The sequence below is a fragment of the Meriones unguiculatus genome, chromosome 2 (genome assembly GCF_030254825.1).
Source record: "Meriones unguiculatus strain TT.TT164.6M chromosome 2, Bangor_MerUng_6.1, whole genome shotgun sequence".
Lineage (NCBI taxonomy): Eukaryota > Metazoa > Chordata > Mammalia > Rodentia > Muridae > Meriones > Meriones unguiculatus.
In genome coordinates, this window is record NC_083350.1 from 100,860,410 (window position 1) to 100,879,294 (window position 18,885).

Consider the following 18,885-nt stretch of genomic DNA (forward strand, 5'->3'; position numbering starts at 1 on the left):
TGTGACCCCCCAAAGTGAGGGTCACCTCTCTAAGTACAGTGAAGTTCAATTACAATTAATTATCTTCTTTGAAAAAGTAATGACAACATGAATGTGTGAGGACTGTGTGAAAAATCCTCAGAAACATGCTGTCAGAAAATGTGCAACTTAAGGCAAAGGATTTACATTCGTGGCCCCTCACTAGCTCTTACTCACTTCAGTGTCGTCCACAATGCTTTAAACGAGGATCTTTCCACAGCAGAAGTGTGGTGTGCCTCATCTACTGGCTGATACACTGTTGAGTGAGAAAACCCCTGACTGCTCCCAGCCTAGGTAGAGCATAGATTCTACTGACTAAGCCCAAGCTTTCTCTTCACTTAGTATTTTTATTGTCATAAAGTTAAACCCACAGCGCAGTATTCTTGAAGCCTTTTGGATATGTCATACAGTATACCGGTATTTCAGTTGGCTGTGCCTCTACCCATCACAGCAGGGGATGGTTTGGCCTGGCTATTGAACAGCTCCTGATCTCAACTCAGACCAAGAGCTTCATTCCTTCAACTGCACCTGGCACTATTATTTTACCTTCTCTAGACTGAGGAGTAAACCAAGGGCCTTGTTCACGCTAGGCAAAGAACTTTACTGCTATATTGTATCTCCTGACACCTTTGGCTTTTATTTTTTATTTTGAGATATGTCTTACTAAGCTGTCCAAGCTAATGTGTAACTTGCCTCATAGCCAAGACACGCCTTGAGCCTGTGACCCTCCAATCTCAGCTTCCTCATTAGCTGAGATTATGAGCCAACAGACTGGATGAATAAAATTGTTGTCTCAGAGCAAATTTTGTATTTTACAGAAGAGTCTTCTTCTCGAGGTTAATATAATACAAAACAGAAATTGCTTACTGCTTCTGTCTGGTTGAAAGACATCTAATGTTTGGTCAGTTAGAAGCTACAACCGGGAATCATTTTGTAAAAGACTGAAATTAGTTCAAATGACTTTGAACATAATACACTTTTCTACAATTACATACTGCAGATGTAAAACAAAACCTTTTCTACAATTAATGTAGCACAGAATTCATCAAGAGCAATTACCTTTGAGATTTAGTTTCTTTTCTTTAATGAGAAATAAAAACACAGTATTTTATTGCTGCCTATTGCTCAATTATTCAGAAAAAAATACATTCTCAATTTCTAAAGCTTTAGAGGGAAAAAAGTCTCATTTCTTTTTCAGCACAGTGATATGTATTCTATATGAATATGAGAAGGCAACTGTGGGCTTCCTGGGGGATGGAAGCATGCTGCAATCCAGAAGTGAAAGGCACTACCGAAATCAGTTTCATTTCTTTAGTTGTTGTTTTGTCTTATTTTGTTTTATTTAGTAAATTTGTTTCCAAATCTGTCCAGTGTTGAAAGCACTTTCCTAACCTTCTTCACTTTAATACATAGTTTTTCATAAATTAACAACTTATATTCGTGGCAATAAGTACTTTTAATAAAAGAAGAGGGTTAAATTCAGAAGTGCAAGTATGCCATAAGAACATATATATATATATATATATATACATACATACATACATACATATATTAAAAAAGAGTAGATATGAAAGTTGTGAAATGAGGTGAAAGAAGCAGAAAATAAAGAATTGTTCTCAAAAGCAAACGTGAGAGGAAGAAATAGATATTTTAAAAATGGACAGAAATTAATGCAAAAATACTCAACAAAATACTTGCAAACCAAATACAAGAACACATCAAAGATATCATCCACTATAACCAAGTAGGCTTCATTCCAGGTATGCAGGGGTGGTTCAATATACAGAAATCCATCAATGTGATCCATCATATTAACAAACTGAAGGAGAAAAACCACATGATCATCTCCTTAGATGCTGAAAAGCATTTAATGAAATCCAACATCCATTCATGTTTAAAGTATTGGAGAGATCAGGAATACAAGGCACATACCTAAACATAAGAAAGGCAATATACAGCAAGCCTATAGACAACATCAAACTAAACGAAGAGAAACTTAAAGCAATCCCACTGAAATCAGGGACAAGGAAAGGCTGCCCACTCTCTCCATATCTCTTCAACATAATCCTTGAAGTCCTTGCTAGAGCAATAAGAAAATTAAAGGAGATTAGGGGGATACAAGTTGGAAAGGAAGAAGTCAAAGTATCACTATTTGCAGATGATATGATGGTATATGTGAGTGACCCAAAAAAAATCTACCAGGGAACTCCTACCTCTGATAAACACCTTCAGCAAAGTGGCTGCATACAAAATTAACTCAAAAAAAAAATCAGTAGCCCTCCTGTATACAAAAGACAAAAGGGCTGAGAAAGAAATTAGGGAAACAATATCCTTCAAAATAGCCACAAAGGACATAAAGTACCTTGGTGTGACCCTAACCAAGCAAGTCAAAGACTTGTATGAAAAAAATTTCAAGTCTCTGAAGAAAGAATTAGAAGAAGATATCAGAAGATAGAAAGATCTCCCATGCTCATGGCTTGGATTAACATAGTAAAAATGGCCATCTTACCAAAAGCAATCTACAGATTCAATGCAATTCCCATCAAATAACCAACACAATTCTTTACAGACCTTGAAAGAAAAATTCTCAACTTCATATGGAATAACAAGAAACCCAGAATTGCTAAAACAATACTCTACAATAAAAGATCTTCTGGAAGTATTTCCATCCCTGATCTTAAGTTGTACTATAGAGCAACAATTTTAAAAACTGCATGGTACTGGCATAGAAACAGAATGGTAGATCAATGGAACCGAATAGAAGACCCAGAAATAAACCCCCACACTTATGGACACCTAATCTTTGACAAAGAAGCCAAAACCATACAATGGAAAAAAAGATACCATCTTCAACAAATGGTGCTGATCTAACTGGATGTCTACATGTAGAAAAATGCAAATAGATCCATACTTATCACCCTGCACAAAACTAAAGTCCAAGTGGATCAAAGACCTCAATATAAAACCAGACACACTAAACCTCTTAGAAGAAAAAGTGGGGAAGAGCCTTGAACTCATTGGCAAAGGAGACAGCTTACTGAACAGAGAACCAACAGCACAGGTTCTAAGAGCAACAATCAATAAATGGGACCTCATGAAACTGAAAAGCTTCTGTAAAGCAAAACAAAACTAATGCCTACAGATTGGGAAAGAATCTTCACCAACTCTATATCTGACAGAGGGCTAATATCTAGTATATATAAAGAACCCAAGAAGTTAAAAAGCAACAAATCAAGTAATCCAATTAAAAAATGGGGTACAGATCTAAACAGAATTCTCAATAGAGGAATATCACATGGCAGAGAAACACTTAAAGAAATGTTCAACATCCTTAGTCATCAGAAAAATGAAAATCAAAACAACCCTGAGATTTTACCTTACACCGCCAGAATGGCTAAGATGAATAACTCAAGTGACAACACATGCTGGAGAGGTTGTGGAGAAAGGGGAACTCTCCTCCACTGCTGGTGGGAATGTAAACTTGTACAACCACTTTGGAAATCAATCTGGCACTTTCTCAGACAATTAGAAATAGTGCTTCCTCAAGATCCAGCTATATCACTCCTAGGCATATATCCAAAAGACGCCCAAGTATACAACAAGGACATCTGCTCAACCATGTTTGTAGCAGTTTTGTTTGTAATAGCCAGAAGCTGGAAACAACCCAGATGTCCCTCAACAGAGGAATGGATACAGAAATTGTGGTACATTTACACAGTGGAATACTACTCAGCAATTAAAAAAAACAGGAAATCATGAAAATAGCAGGTAAATGGTGGGAACTAGATAAGATTATCCTGAGTGAGGTATCCCAGAAGCAGACAGACACACAGAGTATATACTCACTCATAAGTGAATATTAGATATATAATATAGGATAAACATACTAAAATCTGTACACCTAAGGAAGCTAATCAGGAAGGAGGACTCTGGCTAAGATGCCCAATCTCCATTCAGAAAGTCAAAGAGGATGGACATCGGAGGAGGGAGAAAACAGGGAACAGGACAGGAGCCTACCACAGAGGGCCTCTGAAAGGCTCTACCCTGCAGGGTATCGAGGCAGATACTGAGAGTCATAGCCACACTTTGGGCAGAGTGCAGGGAATCTTATGAAAGAAGTGGGAGATAGTAAGACCTGGAGAGTACAGGAGCTCTACAAGGACAGCAACAGATCCAAAAAGTCTGGGCACAGGGGTCTTTTCTAAGACTGATACTCCAGTCAAGGACCACTCATGGAGATGGCCTGGAACCCCTGCATAGATGTAGCCCATGGCAGTTCAGTGTCCACGTGGCCTCCACAGTAATGGGGATAGGGACTGTCTCTGACAGGAACTGATTTGCCTGCTCTTTGATCACCTCCCCCTGAGGGGGGAGCAGCCTTACCAGGCCACAGAAGAAGACAATGCAGCCAGCCCTGATGAGACCTGATAGACTAGGATCAGATGGGAGGGGAGAAGGACCTCCCCATCACTGGAATGGGGCAGGAACATGGGTGGGGAAGAGAGAAGGTGGGATTGGAAGGGGAGGAGGGAGGGAGGTACAGGGGGGATACAAAGTGAATAAAGTATAATTGATAAAAATAAAAATAATTTAAAAATGGACAGAAGAGCATTCAAAGAGAGAGAGAGGAAGGAGAGAAAAAGTGGCCAGTGTCTAGAGCGTATTAATTTATTTTTAAGTACAGTCAACTTCATATTTATGACATACACTTCAATTTCTTTCCCTTAAAGGTGAAAATGAGCAGTATTCGGACTTTGGAGGTTCTAGAGACATTGAGAAATGTCTGCTTTTTATCTCACAGTTAGGATTTGTTGTTGTTAGATACATCTTTGACAGAGAAGACAGAGGACACGATAGAAGATAAACTTATCTCAAAGTTTGGATATTGACAAGAACTAGACTTTAACTCTGTGAGTCTTAAGTGTCCTAGATTCCTGTTTGACATCAACAATAAATTCTAGTCCATTCTACCAAATGTCTTGTAGAAAAGGAGGGTGAAATAATAGAGTAAAAAAAAAAAATCAAATAAACATGTGACGCAAACAAAATGTCAAAGAGAGACTGTGGATTAGTACGGTTTTAGAAGTACAGGTAAGAACCCAAACTATGTATGTTTTACAGGTTGTAACCAGATTTTAGTAGGCATATCCTATATTTTATGTCTAATATCCACTTATGAGTGAGTATATACCCTGTGTGTCTTTCTACTTCTGGGATACCTCACTCAGGATGATCTTTTCCAGTTCCCACCATTTACCTGCAATTTTCATGATTTACTGTTTTGTTTTGTTTTGTTTTGTTTTTAATTGCTGAGTAATGTTCCGTTGTGTAAATGTACCACAATTTCTGTATTCATTCCTCAACTGAGGGGCATCTGGGATGTTTCCAGCTTCTGGCTATTACAAATAAAGCTGCTACAAACATGGTTGAGCAAATGTCCTTGTTGTATACTTGAGCATCTTTTGGATATATGCCTAGTAGTAGTATGGCTGGATCTTGAGGAAGCACTATTCCTAGTTGTCTGAGAAAGCACCAGATTGATTTCCAAAGTGCTTGTACAAGTTTACATTCCCACCAGCAGTGGAGGAGGGTTCCTTTTTCTCCACAGCCTCTCCAGCATGTGTTGTCACTTGAGTTTTTGATCTTAGCCATTCTGACGGGTGTAAGTTGTAACCAAATGCACATTACCAAAACTTGGAGAGTAGAACATAAGTTAGAAACTATGTCACAGCAAATTAAAAGGTTTTAGAAGTGGGGTGGAAGTAGCAGAATGCATGTGACATGAACATCAAAGTGGGGAGATTGGGGATGAAAAGGTTTTAAAGAATGGAAGAAGAACAGAGAGATTGGGGAGGCAAGGAGGGGGGTTAAATCAAACTAAGACTGTACAAAATTCATAAGAAAACATGACATTTGGTAAACTAATTAAAAATAATAAGAGAGTTTTGATGAAGGTAGCCTCTGTGAGCAGATAAAGCTGTCCCAGAAGCCATGTGTAACCACATGAAAATCCTAGTACCAAGAGAAAGCTACCTCCCTGTGAGTCTACAGAGAGCTCCCGAGGCCCCCAAAACAATACAGGCAATTTTCATTGCAGTTGATTGCCCCCCAACTAGATGGTGAGACCCTATTGATTAAGATACCATAGGCTGTGGTCATAGCACATAGAGAAAGCAAGATGAAAAATAAAACGGAATCTTCCTCTTTTGCTGGCTAGACCTTATAGTAGCAGAAGTTGCTAGGCCAGTTGCTGGCTGGAAAACTGTTATCAACAGTCTTAATCAGCTATGACTGCATGCTACCCTGCGGACATATAAAGGACATGTCTGGTGATGCAATAGTGACAACTCCGCTATAGGGGTGACCAATCATTTTCTAATTAGAATTGAGACCTGTTGCACGGGAAGGAATGCGCACCTGCTGCTCAAAACCCGGTAAGGAGCAGTGGAGTCAGAAGCCTCAGTGGGGAAGCTACTGCTGTTTTGCGAAACAGATACAGTGCCCCTACCTTCTAAACAATTATATTTATCCTGATACATGAATGCTGCTGTCAGCTTTGGTCAGAAAAGCTTCTTTTTGCAGAGGGCAGAGGTCACTGCAGAGACTTATAGCTGGTCAAAGTCTTGAGAATAAACGACCGTTGAATGCTTAGGTATAAATGGGACACCTGTATCGTCTCCTGCAGGGTAGAGAACATTATAGAGGAGAAGACAGAGAGAATATAAAGGTCAGAGGACAGGGTAGAGTGATGTGGAATGCTGGCCTCTGGGCCTGAGGTGGCCATGGCACTCTTAACACACAGCAGCTACCATTACGTGTATAAAGCCTGCACATGATGGAACCTAGCAACATTCTGTCAAGGCAAGGGAGGGGAATCGTGATGACCCAGGTTTCCCTGAGAACTGATAGGCAGTTGGGGGTAGCTATGACAGGGGAGTCTCACCAGCTGTAAGGATAAAGTGATGGTTGGGGTTAGGGACATTTCCTTCAGTGGTGTAGATACTACTAAGATTGCCATGCCCTGGAAATAATCTCTCACTACTGCTCCTCCTGCTAAGCAACCTATGGAAACTCATTGAGTCATAAAAAAAAAAAAAAGACATGAAAATAAAAAGGGTCTAGCGGGAAAAAGAGGATCCATCAGAGTAGAAGGGGATAAAAGATACTAACTAATAGGACAGATAAATATGATCAAACTAATTATAAGAACTTTATAACAAAAACATTGTTTCATTTTTGCACACAGGTAATTCATGATACTAAGAGTTGTTGATCTTACAAATCACTTACTATGAGGTTGTAATTTGCATAGTGTAGCTCACGGATGACGTAGTACAGGCATGCAACGACACTGCAGATATCAGCCCGGAATTCGTCTGAGAAGAGTTCGAAGCCCGGCAAGAGCTGAGTGATTTCGTACTGTGCGTAGTTACGCTCAGCTTTGGGATGGGGGAGAGTAGTGCGAAGCAGACTCTGAAAAGTGAAAAATGGTGAACTGAAGGGCCACAGTTTCACCTGCACCAACAGAACCGGCCAAAAGAGGCACAAGGCCAACTTCCTAATGGGCTTTGTGTGCTCTGTGTGCTGCACATCACAGTAAACAGGGCATATTAGTATGATTGTCATTATAGGTTTCTTATGCTGTTATCACGCAGGTGGGCTTTAGAAAGTCCATTATAATAGCATACATACTGTTTTCAGAGAAAATGTCATTCTATTATCATTTGGTGATGCCTGTGTTGTGCGCTTCTGATAAATTCTGTGTAAATATTATCTCACTTAATTCTCACCTAACCTACTCTTAGAGCAAAGGTTTGTTACTTCACAAATTGTAACATTAAGGCTTAAACAGTTAACTTATATAAGTTTACATGGTTAATGACGGAATGAAAAGATTCCAAGGTATGTCTGTTTAACTTGAAGTACCATGGTATTTGACTATACCAAGTTATAGATAGGGGAGGTGATGACTAAAATCTAAACCAGGCAGCAGAGATTCTAAACCAGTGTCTCTTATGTAACTCATATGACTAGCAGAATACATTTCAGGTAAAACAAGATCTATTTTTTTAAACCAAATTTTATATTTGGAAGCCTTTTTCATTGCTTAACTATTAGTTGAAGACAAAATATTATGAAATTATTTTAATGAATATTATCAAGGAAATTTTCAACTAGATTACTTACTAACATTATAAGGTATCCAGTTTTTCAAAGATGAATACAGCTGTTGAAAATTTTAATGTTTTTAATTTGCTTTGTAAAACCACTTTACAAATTAACAGGCTTCTCTTGTTCCCTGAAGACTAGCTGTCACAGTACCGGAAGGTGCTGTGCAATCTTCCAAGGGAGGTAAGCAACCAATATTCCTCCCTAGCTGTGACCCTTAGAAACCACAACAGTCACAAAATTTGAGAATCTAAATGAAATGGATAATTTTCTTGAAAGATTCCGTCTACCAAAACTAAGTCAAGATCAGGTAGAAAGACTGAATAGCCCTATATCTCCCAAGGAAATCGAAGCAGTCATTAACAGTCTCCCCTCCAAAAAAAGCCCTGGACCAGATGGCTTCAGCGCAGAATTCTACAAGACCTTCAAAGAAGTGCTAACTCCAATTCTCCTCAAGCTATTCCACAAAATAGAAACAGAAGGAACACTACCAAACTCATTCTATGAAGCCACAGTCACCTTAATACCTAAACCATACAAAGACCCAACAAAAAAAGAGAACTTTAGGCCTATTTCTCTTATGAACATTGACGCAAAAATACTCAATAAAATACTTGCAAACCGAATCCAAGAACACATCAAAGATATCATCCACCATGACCAAGTAGGCTTCATCCCAGGCATGCAAGGGTGGTTCAACATACGGAAATCCATCAATGTAATCCACTACATAAACAAACTGAAGGAGAAAAACCACATGATCATCTCCTTAGATGCCGAAAAAGCATTTGACAAAGTCCAACACCCATTCATGTTTAAAGTCTTGGAGAGATCAGGGATACAAGGCACATACCTAAACATAGTAAAGACAATATATAGCAAGCCTTATAGCTAACATCAAACTCAATAGAGAGAAACTTAAATCAATCCCACTGAAATCAGGGACAAGACAAGGCTGTCCATTGTCCCCATATCTCTTCAACATAGTACTTGAAGTCCTAGCCAGAGCAATAAGACAACTAAAGGAGATCAAGGGGATACAAATTGGAAAGGAAGAGGTCAAAGTGTCACTATTTGCAGATGATATGATAGTATACATGAGCGACCCCAAAAATTCAACCAGAGAACTCCTTCAGCTGATAAACACCTTCAGCAAAGTGGCAGGATACAAAATCAACTCAAAAAAATCAGAAGCCCTCCTATATACCAAAGACAAAAAGGCTGAGAAAGAAATTAGGGAAACAACACCCTTCACAATAGCCACTAATAACATAAAGTACCTTGGTGTGACTCTAACCAAGCAAGTGAAAGACCTGTTTGAGAAAAACTTCAAGTCTCTGAAGAAAGAAATCGAAGAAGATATCAGAAGATGGAAAGATCTCCCGTGCTCATGGATTGGTAGGATTAACATTGTGAAAATGGCCATCCTGCCAAAAGCAATCTACAGATTCAATGCAATTCCCATCAAAATACCAACTCAATTCTTTACAGACCTTGAAAAAAAGATTCTCAGCTTCATATGGAGAAACAAAAAACCCAGAATCTCCAAAATGATCCTGTACGACAACAGATCATCTGGAGGTATCTCTATTCCTGATATCAAGCTGTACTACAGAGCAACAGTAATAAAAACTGCATGGTATTGGCATAGAAACAGAAAGGAGGATCAATGGAACCGCATAGAAGACCCAGAAATAAATCCACACAGCTATGAATACTCGATATTCAACAAAGAAGCCAATTCCATTCAATGGAAAAAAGACAGCATCTTCAACAAATGGTGCTGGACCAACTGGATGTCTACATGCAGAAAAATGAAAATAGATCCATATTTATCACCCTGCACAAAACTAAAGTCAAAGTGGATCAAGGACCTCAACATAAAACCAGATACCCTAAATGAATTGGAAAAAAAAGTGGGGAACAGCCTAGAACTCATTGGCACAGGCGACAACTTCTTGAACAGAACACCAACAGCACAGGCTCTAAGAGCAACAATCAATAAATGGGACCTCATGAAACTGAAAAGTTTCTGTAAAGCAAAGGATACCGTCATCAAAACAAAACGACTGCCTACAGATTGGGAAAGAATCTTCACTAACCCTTTATCTGACAGAGGACTAATATCCAGTATATACAAAGAACTAAAGAAGCTGAAAAGCAGCAATCCAAGTAATCCAATTAAAAAATGGGGAAGAGAGCTAAACAGAGAATTCTCGACAGAGGAATATCGAATGGCAGAAAAACACTTAAAGAAATGCTCATCCTCATTAGCCATCAGGGAAATGCAAATCAAAACGACCCTGAGATATCACCTTACACCCATCAGAATGGCCAAGATGAAAAACTCAAGCGATAACACATGCTGGAGAGGTTGTGGAGAAAGGGGAACCCTCCTCCACTGCTGGTGGGAATGTAAACTGGTACAACCACTCTGGAAAGCTATCTGGCGCTTTCTAAGACAAATAGGAATAGTGCTTCCTCCAGACCCAGCTATACCACTGCTAGGTATATACCCAAAGTTTGTTCAAGTACACAAAAAGGACACTTGCTCAACCATGTTTGTTGAGCAGCTCTATTTGTAATAGCCAGAACCTGGAAACAACCCAGATGTCCATCAACGGTGGAATGGGTACAGAAATTGTGGTATTTTTATACAATGGAATACTACTCAGCAATCAAAAAGGAGGAAATCATGAAATTTGCAGGCAAATGGTTCAATCTAGAAAAGATCATTCTGAGTGAAATATCCCAGAAGGAGAAAGACAAACATGGGATATACTCACTTATATAGACCTATAAGATATGATAAACATAATGAAATCTATACACCTAAAAAAGATAATCAATTGAGCGGACATGGGGTAAGATGATCAATCCTCATTTAGAAAGACAGATGGGATGTGCATTGAATGTATGACAGGAGTCTACTGAGCGCATCTGAAAGACTCTAACTAGCAGTGTTTTCAAAGCAAAGACTCATGACCAAACCTTTGGCCGAGTACAGGGAATCATAAGAAAGAAGGGGAGTTAGTCTGATGGGGAAAGGATAGGAGCTCCGCAAGGACCAAATATATCTGGGCACAGGGTCTTTTCTGAGACTGACATTCAACCAAGGACCATGTATGGATATAACCTAGAACCTCCACTCAGATGTAGCCTGTGGTAGCGCAGTAACCAACTGGTTTCCCAAAGTGAGGGGAACAGGGACTATTTCTAACAGGAACTCAATGACTGGCTCTTTGGTCTCCCCACCCCCGAAGGGAGGAGCAGTCCTGTTAGGCCACAGAGGAGGGCTTTGCAGCCAGTCCTGAAGATACCTGATAAAACAGGATCAGATGAATGGGGAGGAGGTCCCCCCTATCAGTGGACTTGGAAAGGGGCACGGTGGAGATGAGGGAGGGAGGGAGGGACGGGGAGGGAATGAGGGATCGGGACACGGCTGGGATACAGAGTTAATAAAATGTAACTGATAAAAAAAATAAAAAATTAAAAAATTAAAAAATTAAAAAAAAAAGAAACCACAACAGTCACCAGCATGGCACAATATACTTGAGAGTGGAATAGTGGCATTTGTAGCTTGGCAAAAACCAACAGGTCTCTTTGACTTATGGACTTAAGGAAATCAAAATCATGCCTGTCCTGGAAACCTGTCCAAATATCCAGAGCTGGTGGATCTTAGAGGAGAACCAACTGCTGCCACATTACTACATCAGTGCAATTCCCAGCCGCATTCTCCGTATCCTTATAACCTCAGAGAAGCATAGCTCCCATCCCTCATTAAAGAAGCTCCTCTGTGCAAAAGACAGAGGCCCTACATAAAACCAACTTGTCAAAATGCAGAGGACAACTGATAATGGGATGCCCAGTCCCAATGAATACATCTACAAGACAACCCCTGCACCTAAAGGTCAAGAACATTGAGGAAGAGAGGGGCAGAAAATCAGAGGACCAGGAAATCTGCTGTGATATTGTATCCCTAGAAATGACAAGAAGGCAACACCCATGGAACCTGAACAGGCTGCCAAACAGAACCAGAGCAAGCACAACAACAGACATGCTAACACGGAAGGGGGAAATCTTGCAAGCTCCCACCCACAGACAAAGAACTACAGGTACCTGAGTGCGGAAAAGACAGTCTTCCCTGGGGAGAATCCTCTGATTCGTTATCCAATACAAAGCAGTTGGTCTGAAGCCACATACAAACACATAACACTAAAAGGATTTAGTAGGATTTATAGAAACAATTATATAACAAGAAGCCATGAATTCAAGAGGGACAGGGGGTACAATTTGGGAGAGGATGGAATTGAAAAGGGATGAAAGAAAATGACATAATTTTATTTCAATTTTTACTTTTTAATTAAAAAATAACCAGCTTCTAAAATACACCTCATAAACTAACATTTGTTCTAGGGGTATCATTGTTAATGTAGTAATATTTAATATTACATTAAACAAAAGCCAACTGTTTCTAACCACACACTTTCTAGAACACCAAACAGTATAAAACAAAAAGCTAAACAGTGAGCTAAAGCTGCCACATGGGGGTCAGAGGCCAGCTGTCACCCCCCTTGCTCTTCATACCCCTTGATTTCTGTTCAAGCACACATATTAGAATGCAGGGAAACTGTAAGGTCTGACCTTAAACGTGAGGAAGCCTTTCCCAAAGAATTTATCTATCCAGAATTTAGAAGCCATCAGCTGACAATGACACACACAGCAAGGGCATCTGTTGGTCTGTCAAAGCAAACAGGACCTTTGGCAAAGGCACCCTGACTCTGTGATGTTGTATTTCAGATAAAAGCTCCTTTCTTCTTCAGCGAAAAATCCTGAGAAACACAGACACTCACTCCTATCGCTTTCAATCAGTTTAGCTCTTGTCTTCACTTTATGATACTTTCTCATGTAGCCAAGCATGACTTTATCTAACAGAGATGAGGTAAGCCCAGGCAACTGTTAGTGTCAAGCAGGCTGGCTCTAGATGGATAACTAATAAAGATCTTACTAAGCATAGGAAACTCATTTCCCTGCGTGTAAAACTACCCAGAAGAGGAGAAAAGGGACTGAAAAGGGACTGTTCTATACTAAGAGGGAAGGTAGGTGCCAGCCAAATGCAGCCAACACAGGAAAGATGAGTTTGGGGGATTTCAGCACAGCCCATGTTACCTCCCTACATGTAATTCATATGCACTGGATAAACAACATCTGTTTACTGACTATATAAATGACTCCATAATTCCTGAAACTATAATAAACCATTACCTGAAAAAGCAATGCAGACAAAATGCAAGTGTTGACTCTTTTCTTAACATTTGAGGTCTTAATAAACCTAAATAATTACAAGAAAAACCAATTAGTAGACAACATTCCAAAGTTTCTCGATGAATATATATGGAAGAATGTCTAGATCCCAGAACACATCAGGGGCGGGGGGGGGGGGGGGAGTTGTGCAATAAAACTTAAGAAAATGTATAAAAGAAAATTAAAATTATCCCAAATCCTACCACTGGTAACATTTTGATTGATTTTCATCTAGACTTTTTCTCTTATAGTCACATACAAAGAAACAAAGCCTTGCTCATGTTATGATTAAAATTATACCATAAATACCATATGTGATATGTTATATAAGCCACTTTTCTATTCATGTCCTTGATAAACTCCATCGTTACTTTAAAAAGCTACAGTGTTTTACTGTGTAGATATATCACACATAAAAATCTCAATCTCAACTGTTTTTTTCTTCCAAGGCTAAGGTAAATAAATGTTGTAAGTAAACTTCTGAGAGGGTATCTTATTAATTCCACCAATGAAATCCCCAGAAGGGCAAATTTTTAGCCAAAAAATAAAAAGAGGAACGAGAAGGAGACTTTACATGAATTTGGTTGAATAATCGCTCCTAAGGGCTGTGGCCATGTGGTATGTTGCCTCTTATTACATTAAGCCTTTCCAGCCAAAGTAGAAATCACGTCTTCCCACAACGATCATCTCCTGTTGTGTTTGCGTTTCCTTTCTGTGGCTCTTGCAACCTGCCTTTGCGTCTATAACTCAAATTATCTTCTCTTTAACCTTGCTTAGCTAAGTAAAATCAGGCATCTGGCTCCATGCAGCATCAACACTGTCCATCTTGGTTCACCTGTGTTAGTAGCATCCTCTGCTCTGAGAGTGTGAGAAGAGCTCAAGTCCCTGTGGGCTGCCGGCTCTCCTGGAAGTCAGACTGGCCGCTGGGAACAGGAAACAGCTTTCTTGCTTGAAATCACCAGTAATTGTTTCAGAGACTCCAAGCTGAGGTGCCCTCAATGATAAGTGTTCCTTTCCATGTGTCAGTCTCTGACTCCTGCCCTTCTAGGACTCACACTGAACTCTACCAAGCCACGGGTTAGCTGTGTGTGTGTGTGTGTGTGTGTGTGTGTGTGTGTGTATTCATATACATGTGTGTTTGAATGTGTGTATGTACCTGTTTGGCTTTCAATCTAAAGGCAAGTTTCTTCCTGGGGATACAAAGTCAAAATCAACAGATGCCCTTTCACATTTAATATTTTTAGAGAAATTTATTACCTCTTCTACTTCCAAAACTACCAATTTTGTAAAAGCTAAGAGAAATTTTGTCACTTTTTATGCTATATGGCTCAAAATGCAGTATGTTTTTTGTCTTTATTACTACAGGAGTGACTGGAGAAGGGATGCTTCTCTTACTCTGAACCTTTAAGATTTCTGACAGTTGTCATGTGGGTTGTTAACTATATACAAAGCATTGTAGAAGGCTGAGTAATGGCCAGAAAGACATGTGCCCTCATCCCAAGAACCTAGAGAAAATTACCTTTTATGGCAAGAGAGACTTTGCAGGTGCAATTATACTACAGACCCTGAGATGAGGTCAGTGAGCACAGTTGTCTTGACAGGTCCAGTGTGAACAGGATGGTACTTGTAACAGAAGGACCAGAAGGTCCAAGGAGCAGAAAGAAATATTAGGATAAAAATAAACGTCAGAGAGGGCTAGATCTAGAGAAAAAAAAAAAGCAAAGAAATGACAGAGAGAGAGCAAGACATTAGTAGATTGCTGACCTTAAAACTCAAGGTGGCTCTGTGAGCCACAGAACGTAAGAGGACCCTAAAGCAGGAAGGTCCAGAGAACAGACTCTGTCCTGGAGTTTTCACAGGAAGAATAGCCCTGCAACAATATGACCTTAGGATTTTTTAACTACCTAACTGTAAGCTAATGACTGTGTGCCTAATGCTGGGGCTGTAGCTCAGTGCTTGCCTAGCACATGAGGAGCCCTGGGTGAGTCCTCAGTGGCAGAAAGCAATAGGAAACAAACAAACAAACAAACAAAACCCTGTAGCAGTTTGTTAAGTTAGCAGTAGGGAATAAATGCTATTGTGTAATTAGCTGGGATATTTTCTATGTTATTACTTCCAGTAACCTGAGAACCTGAGACTATGGGAGACAGTTCTCTTTCAAAGAGGCGCTCAAATGAAACTGATGGACTAGATGAGGGATTTCCTACTTCAACACAATCTGTGTCCTTGTGTGAAGAGATTTAAATACAGACAGATCCAGAGGGAAAAACCCTGTGAGGAGGCAGAGGAAGGTGACCACCTACAAGCCACAAGAGAGGTCACGGGAAAGCATCAGCCCCGCGTCAGTCTCAGGCATCTGGTCTCTAACACTGTAATAGGACAAATGTCTGGAGTGTGGGGCCATCTGTCCATGCTACTGTTAGGGCAAACAGAGCAAGCTTGAACAGTGTGTTGTGTGAGTCCCACCACAGCGCACAGATGTGGACACTGAAGCTCGGGGAGAACAAGCAGCATGCTGCGGACATGGGTTGCCTGGGATGCTCTCAAACTCTCCCCAAGTAGCCGGCCTGCATGCTATGCCATTCTGATTCCATGATTCCATTATTCAAGTGTGCTGGAAGCCAACTCTGTGCCAGGCACTTGGGATGCATCCATAAATAAAGGTCTGTGCCCAGGCGGGACTCATCTCCTGGAGGCGGAGAAGTGTCACAGGAGAAGAGGACGTCATAAATAAAAATATTACAAGATGAAATTGCATTGCCCTGTAGATGGACATAACCTCGGAGGAAGGAGAAGCAGCCAGGAACTGGTGCGTGGCTCATCCCGTGTTTGTACTCACTGTGCTATCTTCGCTGAGATCATTGCCCCCTGCAAACACCCCCAAATGCCAAACTTCTGTAGAAATTCTTCACTGTAGTCTTTGAAACCAGGAGGTAAAGAGCTGTTGGTGGCACTGGGGACGGAGGTGACAAATTCTTTCCAGGTGTGTAGCGCATCTGGCTTTCTGAATATGTCATCAAGAGCTTGACTCCAACATTTGAAAGCAGCCCTAAGATGGAAACAGAGCACTGAGTGTGATGTGCTTTGGGGCCAGCACTCAAATCAGCCCTCCCAGAAGAAAAGTAAGTAGACTGAAGGAGAAACCCAATGCAAATATTAGAAGATAAAACCATAGTGTTTGTCCCCTGTGACAGTCTGTCTCAGGTCATGTGATAAATAAAATGAAGCAATAAAATGTAATTATAGAACTGACATTATGGAAGAAAACTGTTTTTCCTATCTTTTCTTTTTAATTGGACAAATAATGGTCTACGTCTTCAGAAGCATCTGAGCCATTACCTTTTCTTCTCTGCGAAGATGAGGAGACTTCCAAGTGAATGCAGCATCTGAACTTTAAGGCTCCTTTGATTGCTGGCTTGGAGAACATCTATTTTTTTAATCAAGTAAAAGAACAAATGTCAGTTCTAAGGAAAATATTTCCTTTATGTTTGCAAGAATATTTCAACTGTGTTATTTCTGAACTGTGTAGATTGTGTGAGAAAAAAAAAAACTTCAAGTTAATAGTGATTTCAAATGTCATACCTTATATGTACCCAGAGAGAGAGAGAGAGCAAATGCAGCTCTGTTTGAACACTGAAGACTGGGAGATTGCGTCTAATGCCCCAGAATCACAGAGCCTCCATGGAGAAACCAGACTGAAGTCAGGCAGGCAGAGGTGGTTAACAAGGCTTATGGGGGAAAGAGGGAGGCTACAGATGTGAGAATAAGCTGACTTCCTAACGAGGGTCTCTTGGGAGCCTAAATTCCAGAGGCCCCTGGACACCACTTGGAGAGGTGGAGAGTACATTGCGGCAGACAGAAAGGTCCAAAGAGTTTGTTTTCAGCAGAGATCTAACAAAATCCCAATAGATTGGAATTTTCCTTTTATCTAAATGTGGGGTGGGAAGAGCATTTTATCATGCATTTTTTTCAGCTTTCTAATAAATGCATATATAATTAGGGTTGTCTGGCTGGAAGAAATCAACAGATGTGGAAGTGGGCTCCAGTGATCACAGCACTGTCTCCTAGAGGGCATTTCGGAGCCTTTAGGCAGGGTTCTGTGAGTTGTCACAAAGGACCATCCACAACCAGGAATACAGGATGTCCTGCAGAAACTTGTCCCACAGGGACTGAAAAACATGAAATCCCTATTTATGTAGTCCAGTATCTAACTTTGTTTTATACAGACTTTTTTAAAAGTATTTTTGTTTGATTTCTAACTGCCCTGAATTTTCCAGGGAATAAAACCATTGCAGGGCTTGGTTTTATTCAGAACCAAACTCACAGTGCTGCTACAACTCAGTTCACCAGTACTCCACACCTGCATTGATCTACACCCATCATCGTGGAGATTCCCCGTGGGGCATGGTAGCATCCGATCACTTGTACTTTCTCATTTATATATTGAGCCACAGAATCTACTTATAGAGTCATTTTGTAATCATCCTCATTTTATCTTTACAGATCCATAATGGATTTTCAGAAATCACGTCTCACAAAGAACTTCACATTTTATTTTAGGAAGTAAAGGGACAATTATACAATGTCTGCTGCAAAGGGCAGTATCCCTAGAAGGTGTCACATAATACAGGTGAAGGACACACTACTGGGTTTGTAGAAAAGCCACATTCAAGAGAAAGATATGAAGAGAAAGGTTGTCTGGGACAGAACAGAAGTACTTGCCAATGTCACCATCCTCATAGGGAACTTAAAATTCTTGCAAAAAATAGAAAAGGGCCAGAGGGGTGGGCTAGAATCTCACAGTGCCCAAAAGTAATAGCCAGGTGAGTAATAGCAGGAGGCTGGAGGCATATTCTGTCTCTAGAATGTTCTATCATAGCCTTACAGACTGTGATGAATTGACTGTGAGTTCAAGTTCTTTCATCATTCTTGAGTTTTTAATTCATTTCTTATTAGTGTTTGTATTTCTGTGGGGGGTGGGTTGCAGGCATGCACATCTCATGTCATACATGTCAATGTCAGAAGATACCTTGTGGAGTCAGTTCTCACCTTCCACCTTTACATGGATTTGGGGGACTGAACAAAGCTCTCTGCACTTGAGCAACAAGCACTTTACTGGCTGAGCCATCTCATCACTACAACCCTCACCCTGCTCCCTCTTAAAGGTAACATTTCAGAGTTGCACACCTAGGCCAAACTCACCAAGGCACACAACTCTGAAATGTTACCTTTAAGAGCGAGCAGGGTAACCGAGTTCATGCCAGAGAGTGCCCCTGTTCCCCTTACTTGGGTACTCCCATGGAGACTGAGATGCCCATAGGCTACATCTGAGCAGGGGATCTAGGTCCTCTCCATGCATAGTCCTTGGTTGATTCATCAGTCTCTGCAGGGACC

General features: G+C 40.4%; 1 protein-coding gene across 1 annotated transcript in view; it reads right to left on the reverse strand.

Annotated features, from left to right (window-relative positions):
• Nucleotides 1-18,885, reverse strand: part of Cfap54 (cilia and flagella associated protein 54) — a 339,812-nt gene that overhangs the window by 141,044 nt on the left and 179,883 nt on the right. Inside the window, exons 45-48 of the mRNA XM_060377920.1 lie at nt 16,831-16,918; nt 16,331-16,540; nt 13,453-13,519; nt 7,309-7,491 (exon numbers count right to left, since the gene is read on the reverse strand). Coding sequence (XP_060233903.1) covers nt 7,309-7,491; nt 13,453-13,519; nt 16,331-16,540; nt 16,831-16,918 — 548 coding nt within the window. The remainder of the gene's footprint in view (nt 1-7,308; nt 7,492-13,452; nt 13,520-16,330; nt 16,541-16,830; nt 16,919-18,885) is intronic.